This window comes from Apis florea, unplaced genomic scaffold (genome assembly GCF_048593485.1).
Source record: "Apis florea isolate Af1SG1 unplaced genomic scaffold, ASM4859348v1 contig_2291_pilon, whole genome shotgun sequence".
Lineage (NCBI taxonomy): Eukaryota > Metazoa > Arthropoda > Insecta > Hymenoptera > Apidae > Apis > Apis florea.
In genome coordinates, this window is record NW_028256553.1 from 4293413 (window position 1) to 4315002 (window position 21590).

General features: G+C 22.5%; 1 protein-coding gene across 2 annotated transcripts in view; it reads left to right on the plus strand.

The window, feature by feature from the left end:
• Positions 1-21590, plus strand: part of LOC100864080 (carcinine transporter) — a 57692-nt gene that overhangs the window by 34759 nt on the left and 1343 nt on the right. The window contains exons 1-9 of one of the 2 annotated variants that reach the window (XM_012487423.3): positions 2643-3088; positions 11576-11834; positions 14637-14847; positions 15815-16073; positions 17860-18052; positions 18880-19098; positions 19888-20102; positions 20679-20854; positions 21117-21289. In XM_012487423.3, the coding sequence (XP_012342877.1) occupies positions 11587-11834; positions 14637-14847; positions 15815-16073; positions 17860-18052; positions 18880-19098; positions 19888-20102; positions 20679-20854; positions 21117-21289 (1694 nt within the window). In that variant the 5' untranslated portion in view covers positions 2643-3088; positions 11576-11586. Of the gene's footprint in view, positions 1-2642; positions 3089-11575; positions 11835-14636; positions 14848-15814; positions 16074-17859; positions 18053-18879; positions 19099-19887; positions 20103-20678; positions 20855-21116; positions 21290-21590 lie in introns of those variants that run through there. The other variant, XM_031916909.2, reaches the window with a different exon arrangement.

Consider the following 21590-nt stretch of genomic DNA (forward strand, 5'->3'; position numbering starts at 1 on the left):
TTCATATTTATTTTTACATTTATTAATAAATTATTAAGAGATATTGTGCGATATTGTATCTTATTATATTTAATGTTTACATAAGCTTAAGATAGATATGATGATATTTGTACGGACTAGATATACATATAATAAAAGAATAGGAAGACAGAATCCATTTATATTCGTTATATAAGATGTAGAAAAGTAAGAACAGATAAAATTTAAATCTTATCTTCATTTATTTTTATTATGTTTATTACTATTATGAAATATGTATATTGACGAACATTTACCAAACGAAAAAAATATAGTAATAAAATATAGAATATCATTGATTTTCCTTTGTTCGAAAGAAATGCAAGAAAAAAGAAATAAATGAAAGGAATAAAAAGAAATTGTGTAATAAACAAAAAGAATTGTATAAGCCAAAGATAAGTAAATTATATGATTTTCAAACAATAAAATTGCCAATTGGATGATTATAACGATTGAGAGTTCCGCATAGATTAAAACAGCTTAAATATGATTCGCATATGACAGATAAATTTCTCAGTTAGCTTTGTAAAATTAACCAAATAATATGAGATATGTATCACTTATTTAATTGATTTGATTAAAAATTCGGATAAATTTTTTAAATTAACTTTCATAAAATTAATTATAGACTAGACGACATCGAGATTTAATTATTATCAAATTTATACAAATATGTAAATGTTATATTGATAAATATTATCAATAACTAGATCTTCTCACTTTTTATATATTATTCTTTGTTATATTGATAAATATTTATTTTACCATCGATCAATTTAATATCAATAATAATTCAATCATTCGATTCCACTAGAAATCAAAATCATTCCTTCATTGTTGTTAATAATGGAACAATTATTTTAAATTGTTTCATATCTAAAACCATTATGCTTGACTTCTAAAACTGTTCAAGGAACGATCAGTCAGTCGATTCCTGAATTAACTCACAATCAACTTCAACTTAAAAATCAACACTTGGTTTATGATCTTCAACGATAATCTATAGTTTTTCATTTAGCATGATAGTTCAATTGCACGATTTCTATCTTTTTAAAATTTCAATTTTTTTTTATGGTTCTAAAGAAATTATTTATTTTTATTAAAGATGATTTATGGAAAAATGCATAATATAAAAAAGTTATTATCCTATATCAAGCAGATTAAATAATAATAAGTCAAGATTTTCAAATTTTTCAATCAACAGTACAAATAATTAAGACATAAAATAAAGAATTTTGACTTGGCAAAGAAATTAAATTTTCATTTTTTTCAAGTGAAAATAATTCCAAAAAAGATTTTATAAAAATTTTAAAAAGAGAATTCTTTTAAATTCTAAAATTTTAGAAACATTTTGGAAAAACTTTATCGTACAAAGTTTTTATCTTCAAAATTTAGCTCTAAAATTTTTTGAAGTATTATTTTTGAAATTTATTTTTAACTAAAGCTAAAAAATCAATTAAATTAAATAAATAATAATTCTGTACAAACAAGATTTTTAAATATTATTTTATTTAATTTTTAAATCATAGGAAAATATTAAATATTTTTAGGCTCGAATTCAATATAGATAAAATTATCTCTTTTCCATTTAATGCAAAAAAAAAAAACAATAAGCATCGAAGATGTATTTTTTTGTACCTATTCCTTAGTCATTGAATAGATTGCGTTTTTTATATGGTATGTTACATACAATATAATTTTAATATGTCGTAATAATATTAAAGTTAAATTACCGAGATTCTTAGAATAAAAAATTAGAATGAATTCTTGAAATAAATAAATAGAAAAAAATATTTTTATTTCTTCGAGTAATATAGATAAGTACTTTTTTACAGATAAACTTTTCTCTAAAATAATAGCTGCATAAAAAAAATGATATTTCAGATATATATATTTTAATAAACTCATGCAACTACTATTTTGGAATAAATAAATAATATTTCATATAAAAATACTAAAATACTAATGTTCTAAAGTAAACTATTATAATGAAATATTATCTATATCTATTTCAAAATAGTAATTATATGAATAATAATATAAAATACATACTATGAAATATTATTTCTTTATAAACACAGTTAATACATTTTACTTAAAAAATTTCACAATAATCGAAGAAATAAAATCATTTATTTCTATTTATCTCAAATTTCAAAAATCATCTATTTTTCCCGGACAACGAGTCAATGAAATTTAATATTCATGCAACGAATTAATCTCATGACAGATCATAAACACATGCCTGTGTTTTCTGTGAGTACACTCACCTATGTATGTAGTTATATTATTATATACTCGCATCGTGTCTCGCTTTCGTGTCGTGCGAACGTGTCAATTGTATAATTGTAAAAAAAAAAAAAAAAAAAAGAAAGAAAGAAGAAGGAAAGAAAAAAAGAGCAACGAGTCATGAGAAAATCCAAGCGAGTCGAACGTCGTGAAACAGAAGTAACTCTGTTGGAATCGCAAAATTCCCCGGCTACGAGTTCTCCAGTGACGTATGCACGTCGTGTGTATACTCTTCGCAGACAATCGACGGGCCCGTTGGCATCGTCCAATAGCCGCACACACGCGACACGGTTGGTGGGGCTTCGGCAGTCGTCTGCACGCGGTATAAAGCCTCACTAATTGTACACGAGGAGAACAGTCCGTGCGTGCCCCTTTTTAAATGACGATGTAGCGTAGCGCCCGAAAAATCGGGGATCTCGTGCACTCGCAAGATCACTGTCACGATCGAGATCGAGCACGTGTGTCCTAGTTTCTTGTAGGATCACGGGAGCCGTTGCGATCCGCGGTTATTCGTTCAATATTTTTTTTTTCTTTTTTTGCATTTTATTTATTATTTTAGTATATAAACTCGTTCGTGAAATTCGTTCTTCGAAGTTGATTCGTTCCGTCAAGAATCGAACGGAAAGAGAGACAAAGTGAGAAAGTTTGATTTTTGTGTTCCAACTTGGAAATTTCTTTTCAAGAAGACTGGATAGAGGATCTGTGGATACCGTGTGCCGAGTAAAGTTCCAGGTTTTACGAAGTCGGAAGAAATAAAGTTTCGAGTCGGATCGTAAACAAGGTAAATAGTTTATACGGTGGTATCGATGCCCTCGTGGCTTGTAGTTCTGGTACATTTGGAATAAGTGGTACATTTACGAGAAGAAGCAATTTCCTTTTTTGTTGATATTTTTTTTATATCTGTTAGAGAAGAATGATCTTTTTTTGCTTGGCTAGAATAATATTTAGGATGAATATTTCACATATCATAAATATCGAAACGAATTTGTCTACAAAGGCAAAACTCGTTAAAAGAAGGAAAACAAACAAAAAATTTGCTTCTTTCTTTGCAAGAAGTTATATCCCATTTATTTCTCTTCTTTTCTTTAAATTCTCTGTGACAAGTATTTAATTAAAATCTCAGTGTCGATAAAAAGAATAATGAAAAAAGAAGTTCATTAAAACTCGATGCTAATATGAAATCGCATTAATAAAGAGTTATTATTATTCTAGCAGATTAAATGTTGAAATTTAAATTTCATTTGAATCGATCAAGTAATTTGATTCCAACTTTATATTCGTAATATATCTGTCTAAATTACCTGATCTTATTTGAATTCAAGAAAAAGATTTGAACTGAAGAATACTAAAATATTTAAAATAGTGTCGAAATAATTTTATTTGGAATATCTATGATAAAGATAAAAAAGTGAATGAATTGATAAAAGTTTGCCAGAAAGACAACTTGACTTCTAGGATTACATTGGAAACATTGATTATAGAAGATAAAGGATATAAAAATCGTTTCAAAATAATCGCCTCTTTTAGAAAATTTGATAATTTTATGTTTAATATGAAGTTTAGAAAAAGTTGATCTCCTTTAAAAAATCATTATTGATAAATATAAAACTAACATTACATTATATTTAATAACAATTGTTCCTTTCAAACTGAAGAATAATTGAAAGAATATCAATATCAAAATTGAAACTTGAAAAATATTTAATTTAAGAAATAATAAAAAATTCATATTAAATTTCATTAATTTCATTTCATTAATTAAATTTCATTAAATTAATCATTTAAAAGATTTGGATTCAAGGAATTTTTTTAAGAGTATAAATTTATTATTACATTTAATTTTAATTTTCTTTCATTTTTTATTAATTAAAAAGAAATTGTTAGTAGTTTTTCTTAATTAAAATCAACATAATAAAACATAATAAATTATTAGTTATAGTTTAGTTATAAGTTTTTATCAATAATGTTTTATCAATAATTATTTTTATTATATTTAAATATTCATTATTACTAATATAATATAAATTATACAAAATATAATATAAATTACAAAATATGAAAATGAAACTTTAGTATTAATAAGTTTAATTTAATAATATTATTTATTATTATTTAAGAAAATTAATAATTTTAAATATAATTTCTCAAACAAATTAAATTATGTTATATTAATCACAATCATAATAATTTTTATAACTAATAAAACTTCCAATTATTAAATTGTAAAATCAAGTAAAAAGAAAATTTTAACAGCTTTTGATTAATTTAATTAATCTATACTAATCTATATTTATTTAAGATTAAGTACCTTATATAATAATAACAATAATCAATAATAATCAAACCAAAAAAAAAAAAGATTGTATTTGTCCAAAACTATATTTGAAGTGTATATTATAATTATTATATAAATAAAAATTAAAATTAAAATAAAGATTAAAATTTGAAAAAATTATAAAAATTAAAAAAAAATTATGATGAAATTCTGGTAATTCAAATAATTTTGAATCAAACTTAACATAGAATAATGAATTTCTAAATATATTATATATCTTCTAGACTTAAATACATTATATATAAATAACTATAATTCAAAGTAACAGAAAAATAATAAAAATGAAAAATGTATGATATATCTCTATCTCTATTGATGAAAATTATTATCAATAAGAATAATATAGAGAATGTTTTACTCTAAAATCTATCTTGTAGAATATGTAAAGTTTAATTTACGATACATTTTATTGCAATTTGGCGAAAACTATTTTTGAATTGAGAATTCTTAGAATATTAGAATATTAAATAGTATATAATATAACAAATATTCATACCTTTTTATTCTTTTTTATATTCAATAATCAAAGACATATTATAAACTGAATTTTTCTCAAACAATTTTTAACGATTTCTTGAATTAAAGTTTTTATGTGGCAGAAATCCTCATAACTTTTCAAATATTATTTTAACTCTCAACAGTAAAGAACACATAATAAAAGAATCGTTCGATATTGATTACAAAATTACATTTTTTCAAATAACTAGTTAATTGACTCTAACTGAGCTTCCATCAAACAAATAACTTAACTGAATATTTCATAATTTTATTGAATAATCAACTAAAAAGTGATTGACCCAAATTATTTTTGATAGATTTTATAAATATTAGTTATTCATATTATCAGAATGATAAGTTAAAAATAATCCAATATAACTGAAATAGGATTAAACAATAGAATTAAAAAATCTCTGTTTTCTGTATAGTTTATAATATAATCAAATATAACCAAATAGTTTTAAATACAATTTCATTTATTTACAATTCATCCCTTATAATGTGAAATGAATATTATATAAACATCTACAAAAATATTAAAATATCCAATTTCAAAGATCCAAATCGAAAAAATAACAAAGAAGCGACAAAACAGAAAAATATATTTAATATTTGGATAAAAATTGTTATAAATCATTCTTAAAATTCTTCCATATTTTTAGTAATTGTAAAAATAAAATATTTAATCTCTCTTTTTTAATAATGAGATACTTACAAGCAACATAGAAGAATTACAAGAGGATACTTTTATCCTGTTCTTTTTTAATTTAATTTTCTTTTCCAAAAAAAAAAAAAAGAAAAAGTCTCAATCACAAAAAACATTTCATAGTTCGAAATGAAATTGAACAATCGTTTCACTTCGCGTTATTACACGCGTCGTTTATGCGGATATCTCGCGTGCATCGGTGAATTTCAATGGATTGTGATCGCACACGCTTTCCCTGTGATCAGTTCGAAGGCAAAGAAACTGAAAAATCATTTATGCAAAGCGTATGTATATATGTCATGATCGTATTTTTATATTGATTAATTAATCTCGAATGATTAACGATTATTCAAGATCTCCACTTTTGTGTAAGAATATAGTGGACACACGAATATTCTTACTTTTAACATCGATACAGAGAACGGAATTGGTTCGATAATGATCCTAATTCTAAAACTATATATAACGAATTATTTTGAATAATGACTATTATGATTTTTACTGATCTATTGTTAGTTAAATCATTACATGTTTGATATATATTTAATCGCAATAAATGCACTTCAAACATTGCATTTATGTGTTTCTTCCAATTCATTATTCTGAGATTAAAGAGTTTTTTTATCTCAAGATCTTGATTTTTAATGAATTTTATTTCGAAAATTCACAGTACTGATTTTCATTTTTAAAAAATGGTTTTATAAATTTTAATATTCAATGTATAATTAAGAATATATAATTATAATATAATGTATAAGAATATATACTTATGATATATAAGAATTAATATAACATTTGATTAAGAATTTGATAAGAAATTAAAATTTATTGTGATGTATGAATTTTTAGAATTTCAAATAAAAATCTTCCATATTTGGCAGTAAAAATATTAAAAATTATATTGGGCATAAATTAGTTTTATTTTTGTAGATATTTCTTTTTTTTAAAGTAAGAGATATATTTGATAAAAAAATTCTTGTTTAATGAAATTACATTTAAAATTACATTTGCACTTTGCACACGATACGGAAATGATTCTTAACTTAGTTAATCATTATTCAATGTAAACAATTTATTACAAATAACTCGTTATTACACTGAAACGTGTTTAGTCGTATTTTTTATACAAACATATATATTTTCATTGCCATATCATTTACATACGTCCATGTAGATTTTGATAGTGGTAATTATTATACCGCAATACATATGTATATATTATGACTAAATATGACTAAATAGTCGTTTAAAATTCATTTACTTTGTATTGTATATAAATTTTTTCCTCTTCATGATTGAATAAATAATAATAAATTGTTATTACAAATTTTTATATTAAACATATTACACATTTTTTTTAGTTTTTCTGTTTTATACCTGCAAATTTTATGGAAATTATTTTTATTTTATTATAATTTTATTATAAAATATTAATATTTTATTTGAAATTTGAAAATTTTAACATTTGTTAGAAGAAAAGAGAGAAGAAAGAAAGATTTGATATGTTTCAAAAATATATTTAAATTAAAAAAATTCAACAATTTCCGAAAATTTAAAATATTATGAACTCAAAGATTATATTTATTTTATTATTTTATTATTTCTGTAAAAAACAATTACTATTGCATTATCGACTACTTACGATATAATAATCTCATGAATAATTCTCTTATTTTCAAAATCATTTTTTTTAATTTATAATTTAAAAATACAAATTTTGAATCTTAAAATTATCTTTCTTTTACTCATAATTAAATTCATTATAGTCAATTATTTTATTGAAAAATCAAAAATTGAAAATTTTATTCATTGTTTCGTTTAATTCATTCCATGCCATGGTATTCCATACAATATATTCATAGACTTTCTGATTCGACACAAACGCGTCATAATATTCACGAAATATGTATTTTATGCAAATTTCTCCAAGTTTGTAGAAAATAGCAATTATATCACGAACTGATCGTTTCCGGTTCTCTTGCTATTACTGCCTTTTTTTTTATTCAAGTTTCTTATTAATGAACATCAATTACACATAATAATCATCTTGATTAGTGTATAAAATATTTATACATTTAATTATTAACATTTTAATTATAATAAAAATTTTGAAAAATTAGTAAAAAAAAAAATAATAAAAGATAATTTTCTTATATTCTTATATTTGTTAAGTAAATAACAACACACAAATTTTTTTATTTCATGTTGTACATAATTTAATTATTAAAATTTTATAATGTACCAAAAAAAATTTAATATATAAGATATCCTATAATTGATAGTCCTATAATTGATTCTACATAAAAAAGAAATAAATTAAAAATATAAAATAAAATTTTTTTATATATTTTCGAACAAATCAAATTTGACAATTTTTTAAGTACAAATGAAATTAATCAATTTTTGATTATCAATGAATATATTACATAAATACACTAGTAAATACACTATCAATGTCATATTTTATAAATAAAAATAAATAAAATTTTTAAATTTTCGTTTTTAAAAAAAAATCGAATCTAAATATATATATAGTATAATATATAATCAATGAATTTGCAAATTCGCTTTTTTTTTTGAAAATTTTATTCTACATTTTTTGCTTATTTTCATTATTTAGAATAATAATCTTCTCAAACTAACAATTTATTTATATATAATGTTATATATAATATTCATATAATATTCTTATAAAAGATTTACCAATTTAACTTATATTTGAAAAATTTTCAAAAATTTTCAAAAATGAAATTTCGCATATAATTTTTGTGTATTATTTCAAGCTATAGAATCTATATATTTGTACATGAATTATAAACCATATCTATATTAAAAAAATCATTGAAATCAGTTAAAATAGAAACCAAACAACGGATATCGAAATATATAAAAATTTTAAGATGATCGAAAATTATGAAAAACATTTTGATTTTTTTTTTTAGCACATATATAAATGACACAAATTTATTTTTAAATTTTTAAATTTATTAATAACTCAAATAAAAAATGATACTTTATTATTTTCTTCACAATTGCAAATTTTCAAAATTTTCTTTATATGCCATCTAATAAATTTATCCATCTAACTTTTTAAAATAATTTAAAATCTTAAGTTTAGTTTTAAAAAAATTCAAAGGGTATACCAATAAATTTTAAAGTCTATACAATATCTAACATCAAAAAATAATAGTTTAAGTTTTCAATTATGATAAATTTCTTTTTATAATTAGTGTTTAATATCGTATTATGTTTCAAACTTGAAAAACGATTATATGTAAAATCGGATTTCTCTTTTGTAAAAAGATTTCTTAGAGGACGAACATGATGGGAAAAAGCGTTTAATTGGTAGCAAATTAGGAGCTCAATTATGAAAGGAAGTATAACTTTCATATATATTTTATCCTAAATAGTTGGTCGTGATTCAGATTCTTTTATAACTTTAGCCTTCGTTGAGTAAAAGTAAAAAATCTTTTGTTAACGCTGTAACAATTTATTATTTGTTAAAATAATGAAAAATATTTTATTTCTGGATTATATAGTAGATTATGATTATATATGATTAATATTCAAATTTAAATAAAAATATTAAAAGTATCAATTTCTTATTTTTGTTTTATTATTATTTTATATTATTATTTGATTAATATGTAAATTGTAATGAAAATTTTGTATAATTGCAATAATAATTATTTTTTTTTATAAATCATAATTTTTATCGTAGTCATTTTTTCCAATATTATTTTGATATTATTATTAAGTTTCTTTAAACTTAATAATACAATAAAGTTATTATACTGTTATATCAGTTTCACTTATTTTATTATAACAATAATCGTTAATAATTCAATTTTTTTAATTTTAATTAAATAATATTCCACTTGTAATATGAATTTTTTTAAAAGATTAATTAAAATTATCATATTATTATGTCTTATAATCTCTTTAAAGAATAAATACAAATTAATATTCTGCAAAATATCTAGAATAATATCTAGAACTTGAGATATACTATTTTATAATTTAAATATTTGTTTTTAGAAAATTATTGCAATTTTCCCTAAAAGATATCGAATAATAATTTATAGTTTATTCATTCTTTAGTTATAATTATCATATCCTTTCCTCATTTAATAAAAAGAAAAATAAGAAACAATTTAAAGGACACTTCAATTAGAATGTACAAGTGACTGTATTAAACCTTCAATAGTATCCTTCATTTTGCAATATAACCTTGCAAAAATGATCAAGGATCTTTTTACTTCTTTTTTCACCTCTCTAACAAACCAAAGAATTCAAATAAAGAGAAGTCTATTTCTAACTTTATATTTTTTTGTTTTGGTTTCAACATATAACTTACAATTATATCAAATAATGCAATAAAAAAATTAAAATAAAATATACAGGAATTTTGATCAATGATATCAACTATAATAATCGTTTCAAAAGAGATTTCATCTTTTTTATCTTGATTTTTTTAACAATAATTCATTTTTTTTTAACAATAATTTAATTCATCTCAACTTAAAATCGATTTTTTTTTCTTAAAAATCTCATTTCACAATAAGAAAAAATTATTTCAAGTATAAACAGAATTCGAATAATATTGTTTCATATATTAGGATATATTAACACATATAAAAAAATTATTTATTATTAAGAATCTGGTAACAAATATTTTAGTTTTTCGTAGTATAATTATGAAAAATTCTACATTATAAAAGATTTACAATTCAAAAAATTTTTTTAATAAAATTATATATTGAAGTTATATTTTAATAACACAACTAAATATTTATTCTATATTAATGAGATAAATAAATTTTGAAAGTAACTAGAAATAACAATGAATTATATTATACAATAATCGAAGAGTTAGGGATAAATATATTTTCTTAAAAAATTGGTAAATATTGATGATTTTATTACAAATTTCCAATTTTTAATAAATTCTTGCAATAGAATATAATTTAAACTAATTTTTTCAATTAATTCTTGAACATGAATTATGATGAAATAATTTGTATACAGACAAACAATATGTTAAAAATGATTTATATTAAAGCAGAATACTTGAAAGTTTAATTTAAAAATGTAAGTATTTAATTATTCTTTAATGATTCAAAATCAGCTATTTGAAAATTGATCTAAAAATATTAATCAAAATAATTAATGCAATAAAAACAATTTTAAGAAAAAAGACAGAATTTCTCACTAACTTAGTAATATAGTTTATTTAAAAAATCTTGAATATCTTCGTAACTCATAAATCAAGGTAAGCGATTATTTAATCGACCTATTAAATTAATCAAAATAATTATTTTAAATTATAAAAAAGAAAGACAGAATTATTCATCAACCTACTAACAAGGCTTTGATTCGCCTTGAGTTTTTAAATTTTTTTGAAAAATACACAAATATAATTTAAATTAAATTACAAAAATTTTAATCAAAATAATCAATTTAGTTTAAAACAATTCGAAATACATTTGAAAAAAAGATTAAAAATAATCATGAAATAGCATACAATAATATATGATTGCTAATAATCATAATAGTTGATGTGTGACTCGAAATCCGTCAGGAAAAAAGAAATAATTCAGTAAATTATTTTAAGAGAAAAAAAAAAACAGAACTTTCTCATCAAGCTGATAATATAATTTACCTTGAACTCAAGTTTTCCTCGTTACACATAATTCAAGTTAAGTAATCAAGGTGTTGTTTATTCGCAGAGATCAAGATAATGACAGTCATGGTGGAGAGCGTGAAAGCCGAAGAGGGCGAGCGTCCAAAGATCGAAACCTTCGACGATATCCTACCTTACGTTGGCGAGGCAGGCCGTTATCAATGGTTCCTCTTTATTGTCCTTTTGCCCTTCACCTTCGTATACGCGTTCCTTTACTTCACGCAATTCTTCATCACGTTGCTACCAAACGAGCATTGGTGCACCGTGCCAGAACTCGATCGATGGAACCTCACGGACGAAGAAAAGTAAGTGAAATTTCATGCAGAGTTCGTACTGTCTGGATCGTTGAATTATGGAACAGTAGAAAGATCGTAGTTCTTTCACCTATTTGAATGAAATGGGCGTAGTGGAAAAATATTATAATAGTTTCAAACGTTTGAGGCATTGAAGATTTAAAAGTTTCGATATATGAAAATTTAAATATTCGGAAGATTGTGAAGTTTAATAATTTCGAATAAAAGAGTGTGAAATTGTTTTAAATTGATATTTAGAAGTTTGGAGTTTACAAGGGAATTTAAATATTTAAAAATGTTGAAAATATGTAAAATAATATATTTTTCAAAAATTGAAAATTAAAAAATTCGGAGCTTATATATATATAATAGTATAAAAATCGAAAATTTAAATCAAAAAAATTCAAAAATTTTTCTTAAAAATTCAAAATTTGAAATTTTAATTATTCGATGTTTAAACAATTAAGAGAACTTGAAAAATTTTTTATACTCTAAAATGTAATTTATTCAATGATTCAAAAATTTGAAAATTCGAAAATTTAAGAATCTAGCAATTTAAATATTTATAAATTCAAAACTTCTAAAAATTATGAATTAAAAAATTTTATTTGATATAACAAAGTTTTTTTAATAAAAATCAACTTATATTATCGAATTTTTCATGATATAATAAACATTTCACGTAGATATAATATTTATTCAAATCACATCCAATAATGTATAAATTTTATCATTGAAAATTCTTACAATTAATTACTATAGATTACCATTACAGATTATTTTTCAATTAATTACCATTTATATTATACCATATATATTATATTCCATGAAATTACGTGAATTATATCAAGCCTCTTTTGTTTTTCAAATAGATAGCAATAAATATCGAGGACAGAGTTTTCTAGTTGCACAGAAATTTCCATTTTCCCAGTTATGATAATATCATATCGTATTACGAAAATATTTTCATTCGAGTTACAAAATTTATATGAAACTACGAATTTAAATTATATTTATCAAAGATTAATAACAAAAGTCAACATCTATTTATATAAATATTAATCGTAATATCATCATTTTCATGTTGTTTCGTTTTGAAAGAAAATATAAGAGACTATTCAAATTTCATTTCAAATGAGATAAAATTCAAATTTTACTCAAGATAAAAACAAAAGATGTATTTTATTTTAAATTAGATATGGGATATTTTTCAAAATTCTTTAAAATTTCGAATTCTTAAACTTCGAAACTTTTTATTATTTTGATTCGAAATTCTCGTAAAAATAATTTGTAAAAATAATTTAAGAGAATATTACAATATTACAACGATATAATTTTTTTTTAATTATTAATAATTGAATTTGTACTTAAATTTTAGATTTATTATATTTAATATTTCAAAAATTGCAAATTTTGAAAGTTAAAAATCAGATTTTGACTCATTTTTATTTAAAAAGAAATAAAATTTAAATTTAAAATATTTCGAAAGTTTCGAAAATTCGCAATGTTCCAAACTTGAATTTTACAAATCTAAAAACCAAATTTTGACCTGTCTCTATTCGAAATAAAATAAAATTTAAATTTAAAAAGTTTTGAAAGTTTCGAGAATTTGCAATTTTCTAAATTTGAATTTTTCAAATCAAGAAATCAGATGTTAATTCATCTCTGTTCGAAAAAAAAAAATTTAAATATCATTTTTAAAAAAGCGTCAAATCAATTTACATTATTAATTTACATTATTATAACTAATCTAATCTATATCACAATCATAAAAAAAACCAAGCATAAATTTAAAAGTAGTTAATTACTCACCGTTCTACGAATTATTTCTTCGAAACTTGGAATTTCTATTATCTGGACGGAAACTACCAACGATCAGCCTAGAAAGAAATCACGCTTCCGTTCTCAACACACGCAAGATTTGGTTTTCTGGGATGCGTCAACGAAGAAAATCGTTCACACTATGCGTTTCCCACTGAATCACTACGCTTGTAATAGTAGACCGGTATCGTATCGTTCGAGGGCTCGCCGGAAACCAGTTTGGTCGACAACCTCCTGCAAATTCTAGACGTTCACATGTTTCAATCAGGAAATTGTTTTCTCATTTTCATGCATCTTCTCTTTTTTTCTTTATTTGTCTGTAAATAAATACATTAAACATATCAAAATTAATAATTAAATCTGAACGCAATTGGAATTCTTAGACATACAGAAGACGAATATCTTTTAAACTTTTATCTTTTTATTATTTTTTATTATTTTTACTATTGTTAATTCTCTTTCTTTCTATCTTTATTTCTCTTTTATCTTATTCTGTCTCGTCTTTGTTTTTTTTTTATAGAAAAATATATTTGAATATGAGTAGATTTGGATTTTTTCTTTTTTGATGGGGGAGGATTTTTTTAAAAAGATAAATTTGAATGTGACCTAAATTTAAGAGAATGGAATTATTATAATGCTAATTTTTTGTATTCTTTTTTTTATTTTTCAAACTTTGTTTAAATTATTGAAGAAATAAAATTTAATTTCTCGTTTACTTTCTTCATATTATTTTATTAAATTCTTTCACCTCGTTTTGTTTTAAAATTTTATTTTAATTTCTAATAGATATTTATAGATATGTAATTCTAATAGATAATTGATAATATATAATCTATGTAATTTTTAATAGATAATAGATATGTAATAGATGTATATACAAAAAGAAGAAGAAATGAAATATAATATAATTATTATCGTATAAAATTAATATTCTTCAAAACATATTACATATTACAATTCTCGTTTTAATTGAAATTGTATTTCTTCATTCAGGATCGCGATATCGATACCTATAGCATCAACAGAAGAGTTAAAGCAGGAAGGTGCAACTTCTTTTTCGCGATGCAATATGTATAATGTGAACTATACTGAAATAATGGAAAAAGGTATTAGAAAAGCAGATCCATCCTGGCCAATCAAATCTTGTCAAAATGGATGGACGTTCAATCATACAATGATTCCATATAGATCTATTGCTGTTGAGGTAAGTTTCTTTTTAGAAAATAATTATAATTTTCATATATAATATGAGGATAATAAAAATATATAAATATATATATTATTATATCATACATTATTATGTATATTACCATACATATATTTTTTATATATTTATTTATGAAAATTTGAAATTTAAAATTTTATATTATCTTTGTATTACTTTGAATTTTGTTTTATTTATTATATATATATCTTTCAAATTATTAATGTGTAATATATAAGATAATTTCTGCAATATGTAATTTATAGAAAAAAATTAGAAAAAAAATTAATATGAAAGGACAATTATTTAAACTAGATATCTTAAACACAAATTTGTATAAATGGAAACATAATTGAAGAGATGATATTCATTCAATCTCAAAATTGTTTATTAATATAATCAAATTTTCATAGAAAGTATTATATAATGTTTTATTAATATTTAATGTTTTTAAAGAAAAAGTTGAAATTAAATGCACTATATTTATTATTTAGTATAATTATCTCTCTAATAAATTATCGACAAAAATATATTTAAACATAATGATAACTTAAAAAAATTTTATATCTGAAATAATAAATATCATATTTAATGTCGATTTTTATTCCTATATTTTATTACATCATTAATTTTTAATATAATATTATTATATTAACTGATTAGTTACTTTTAGCTATAATCCAAGAAATATACAAATTCTTCTTAATCAAAAAATTATTTAATTTTTGTTGTCAATTCTTGTTGTCAATTGTTATTTTTATTTTCTATCCCTGTTATTTTATTACATATCATTATTATTATTTAAAAAAAACAATATAATTTCTATGAATTAAACTTCTCAATCACGTTCTAAGAATATAAACGCAAATTCCTATTTTCTTGATCTCCCATCGTTCTCACAGCATCTTTACATTTTTCATGCATAACTAGCTTGAACCATAAAGTATCTTCCCATTTCTGTTTTCAGCTGGAATGGGTCTGCGACCACGCATTCCTTAGCTCGGCGGCACAATCGGCCTTCTTCGTGGGCAGCATGCTTGGAGGTTTAATATTCGGTTACATAGCCGACCATTATGGCAGAATTCCGGCGTTGGTCGCTTGCAACGCGATAGGTTTCATCGCTTCTGTTGGCACCGCGTTTTGCGACAGCTTCTGGAGCTTCTGTCTCGCAAGATTAATCGTTGGATCATCATTCGATAATTGCTTCAACGTGCTTTTTATTATCGGTAAGTCGTTGGAAAAATTATAATGAATACTAATATGGCAAATTTATTAATTATCATTACATTTTATATATAAGATATTCGGAAGAAGAGAATTTAATCAAATCAATTTGATTTCAAAAACTAAAATAAATAAAAAAAAATTAATAAGTAAAAATATCGGTCGAGGCTTACTTATTAAGTTATAAGCAATTTAATTTTATAGGTAAAATAAAAATGGCGATAAAGTGGCTCCATCTTCGTCCCTCTTCATTCAATACAAAATTAAATTGCTTATACAGCGAACTAATTTATTTTAAAATCTTATTTATTATAACATCGTAATATTCTTCGTCATAAAATATTTCCTCCCTTTTAATTTAAAAAATAAATTTCAATAGATATTTTTGTATATCAATTTTTATATTTGTTTTAGTGTCTAGAATTATTCCTTAAATTTTCTGTATGTTATATATATATATAAGATAAACCGTCTAAAAAATTACAAGTCTTTTTTTTTTCTTAGTAATTAATAGTAGATATTGAATTTCTTTTTTCTATTTCAATAAGCTGATTATTGATATAAAAAATATTTTGTAACAATATATAGAAGAATAAAAGATCTGCCATTTTTTTTAAATAAAATATTAATTTCTATTTATTGAGATAACTGCTACAAAACTGAATAACATTTATTTGAAACATTTTTCATTATTCTACATAATTAAAGAATTATAATGAAATTGATATAAAAAGATTACGCTAAAACGTTAAAGAATAATTATGTAGAATTATTCTTTTATTAGCATCACAATGGAATGCATCAAATGCTTTTTTTATGGAAAATATCAAGGAAAATTACAAATCATTTTTATTTTTAATACGACATAATGATATTCAATATTACTATTTATGCTGTGCAGTAGAAAAAATTATCATTGAATATCATCTATCAAAATAATTGTGTTCTTATCTATATTGAAAACAAAAATGATTGTATAATTTTTCTTGATGTTTTCTTTAACAAATTTTTATTGTATATTAACAAAAATATGTATTATAGCATTTATATTATATTATAATTTATATTATAATTATTTATATTATATTCTATTATATTATATCTCATTTTTTTAACTTTGATCATTATTTAAATATTATATTAGATTTTTTGTTAATTTAATAAATACTTGTATTATTTTATTCAAGAGGATCCATAGAATCATTTTTTGTCAAAAATAACTATTATTATAGAAGCACAAAATATTTCCAAAATTGCATTCAAAAACAATGAGTTTTAAAAAAGAAACAACTTTCATATTTAGCACATTAAAATCTATAAGAAATGTCTACTAAAAATTACAAAATCGAAAAAATGTTAAAATTTCTCGAACTATTTTTAACAAATATTTATTATCTCATTTTTTATTCAATATTACGCTACGTAAAAACTATCAGATTAACAATACAAATACTCCATGAAGAATTTATGTGGATTAATATATATTACAATATTCAAAATAAATGAAAATAAAAATCAATATAATACATGATTTTTCAATTAAAATCGAGAACAATCCTATCGAAAAATAAAATAAAAAAAATTTTAATTTGAAATATGAACATTTATACATGTATAAAAGTAATAAAATGAAGAATACTGTTGAAATAACGGAACGATATTGCTTTGTCAAATAAAGAAAATATATTGGTAGAACATTTGGCAAGAATGACATCTTTTTTTACATCCAGATACGTAGTAGATATATTTTCGACTGTAATAAAGAAAATGTCGTAAATGCCCTTTCAGTGATAGAATATGTCGGCCCGAAATATCGAACTCTTGTGGCAAATATGTCTTTCGGACTTTATTTCGCGGCAGCTGCGAGTCTTTTACCTTGGATCGCTTATTGGATCTCAAATTGGAGGATTTTAAGCATGGTCACCGCTTGTCCTATGGTGGTCGCATTTATAGGACCATGGATTGTTCCTGAAAGTGCACGGTAATTCGATTAACGTCCAAATTTCCAAATTATCAAAATAATATATATAGATATATAAATTTGAAATTATATACATGTTATATGAATATTCTCATGAATACTCGAGTATGAATATAAATAAGATTACATAAAATTGAATATAAGTGCGTTTAATCCTTTCATAAAATAATAGAATTAGAAATTCAGAATGAAGAAATAATTATTTTTTTTTTATCTTAATTTTTTTTAAATAAGAAAATATATATATATATATTATATTTTTAATTTTTTATTGATAATAAATTTTATGATTCTTTCGTGATTTATTTCTTTTATCTCAAAAATTATGAAATGTTTAAATTAAAAAAATATTAAAATATGCAGTGTAATAATTTATATAAATTCAATATATTTCATTTCATTCCATTTTTATCTTTAATATTTATTTCGATATTTCGTGTTTCTTAATGAATTCTACTTTCTTATAAAAGAGATATTAAAATGTGAAGACTTAAAAATTTAAAATTATCTATGAATAAGTCTATCCAATAATTATTCGCATAACTGGTTATTCGATTTTGCAAAAAAAGAAAAAATATTTCAAGATCAACTTCTTTTTCTCAATGAGACACACTTTTTATTGCACTTTGTAATCGAATGATTAATCACGTTTGAAACAAGTTCGACAACCTCCGTTGTAATGATATTTAAATCTGTAGAAAAGAAGATATTTAACAAAATGAATAAGTGTTTAATTTCCATCGAAAAAAATAATTTTTAAGATTTTTTTTTTTTTTTATCAAGATTTATACAAGTTTTATTTGCATATCTCATATATTTTTTCACAGTTGGTATATAACCAGTGGAAGAATTGACAAAGCGATTGAGATGCTAAAAAAGTTTGCGAAAGTGAATGGCAAGGAAGTGAAACAGGAAATATTCGATGAATTCGAAAAAAGTTGCAGAACGTCGAACGAGAAGGATCAATCGCATAATAAATATACCGTCCTGCATCTCTTTAAACTGCCTCGACTCGGTCGTATCACTATCATGCTCATCGTTTATTGGTAAGTCAATCTTTTTGATATTAATTTTGATAATAAATATTAAAGAATTATAAATTTTTGATTTATTAATTTTTAATATTATTTTAGAAAAAAATTAATTGAAATATTAAAAATAATTTTATTTTTATTTTTAATTTCAATTAATTTTAATTCTTAAATTTTTTATTTATTTTTATTCATTTACTTTTTTACTTTTATAAAAAAAAAAAAACTCTTTGATATCATATCAAAAAATAGCAAAAAAAAATGATATGCGATAAAAATGAGGAAATAATATTCTTGAAAACAAAACTATAAAATAAATAGTGTAAAGTAACTGTATATACAAAAGAAATATAGTAAATCTAAAAATATAATAAACTTATTTTATTAATGTATGTTGAATTAGAAAAAAATAGTGTAAAAATTAATTAAAGATGATTAATAATTAATAATCATATGTTAAAATTTATAAAGTATGTTGCAATTAATTATATCCATAATATATTTAATTATAAGTATATTATAGTTAAATATATAAATTGAAAAATTACCTCGTTATTTTAAATCATCGTATCTATTGCCCACAACTATTGCTATAAAAACAACATTGAAATAAATTATCATAAAATAGTCATAAATTACGAAAACAGATATTATGAGTATTTTATATGGATTATTAAGTATCGTTCATGCGGTATCTAAGTATATATAATTAATATGGACAAAGTGCAAACAGTGCTCGTGAAGGATTTATAAACGATCGGGAAACCTGGTGATTTATCTATGACACGATTCGCTCTTTTCTAGGCTGCTTATGGTGTGGGTGTTCGATGGTCACGTTTGGAACATGAAACTTCTAGATCCTGACGTTTTCACGTCCTTCTCTTTGGCTTCCCTCACGGAACTTCCGGCGGCCGTACTACTTGCCCTTTTCCTCGATAGATGGGGCAGACGATGGATGGGTTTCGCATCAATGTTCCTCTGTGGCGTTTTCTCCTTTGTTGCCCTTTCCACCCCTGCTGGTAAGTCTTTTTTTTATTTCTTCTTCTCTTTCTTTTTTTTATAAGTAGCTTTCATCAATGAAATTATTCAATAAAATACGAGGAATATAAGTTAATTAAGAAAGATAGAATCTGATTTATCGATATGTCGATTTAAAATATTTTAAAAAATTAAAACATTCCGGTGAAAAAATTATTTTCCTATTATAAATAATTATAAAGTCTTAACATGTTGTTATTAAATTCAAAGATATTATAATCTTAAAAATAAGAATTTTTTCAAAGATTATCATTATTGATCATCCGAGAATTCTATTCGTTGAGAAATATATTAAGATTTTAAAACTTAAGTAAATACATCATTCATCGTTGACAGATCATTGAATGTAAAGAAATCTTTCTACTCAAATTCTTCCCCCTTATTTCATTTCTTCAATTTAACCAAGAATCCGCTCATTAAGAGTATTATTACACACAACAATATGCATTCAAAGGGATGACATTTGATTTTTAACTGGACCAAGCGTGGATCGGTCGAGTGTATCGTGCGTAGAATGCGGCATTCATGGCATTTACATATTTCTCAACTTGTTCAAGGCCCGCCAACGGTCGCTATGGCGATCATCGCACGTCTTGGAGTGAATGTCGCGGCGAATATTGGTTTCCAATATGCAGCTGAAATGCTGCCTACCGTAGTGCGAGCCCAGGGTGTGTCTTTGATCCATATTATCGGTTATGTCGCTCATATTTTAGGACCGTACATTATTTATCTGGTAAGTGAATCGAAATATCTTTTAATTTGTTATAATAAAATATAAAAAAATTCAAAAGTCAATTAGCTTTTGTGCTTTAATATTGGTTTAATGAAGAAAAATAAGTAATTAATTGTTATATATAATAAAATTAATTTTTAATTTTAATTAAAATTAATTTTCTTTTAATAAATTTAAGGATATAGACAAGTATAAAAAAGATATTTTGATTAGTTCTGAATTGTATAAAAATATCGAAAATATTTCTTTTTACTCTATTTAGGCTGATATTGACGCTGCTTTACCCCTCATTGCCCTTGGTCTTTTGTCCTTTATACACTCCTTCCTGACCCTTGGCTTGCCGGAAACTCTGAATCAGGAACTTCCAGAAACCCTTCAGGAAGGTAACGATTTTGGAAAAGAACAAAGCTTCTGGTGGATTCCCTGTATATCCTCGTAAGTATTATATTATTTGTATATTTTGTTATTTTAATATTGAACAATATATATATATATTATATAATGATATAAATGTTATTTATTAATCATAAAACTATTCATCTATTTGAATACTTTTGTTTGGTTCTTAAATATAATAATTTTGCATAATTTTTTTTATTTTATTTTTGACGAGCAATATTATAAAATTAGAATAATAAATATTTGTTAAAAAAGAAAAACAAACAAATATTTTCCATTGTCTTCTTATGATACGTAATTTTATATAAAATATTTTATAATAAATATCTTTTGATCA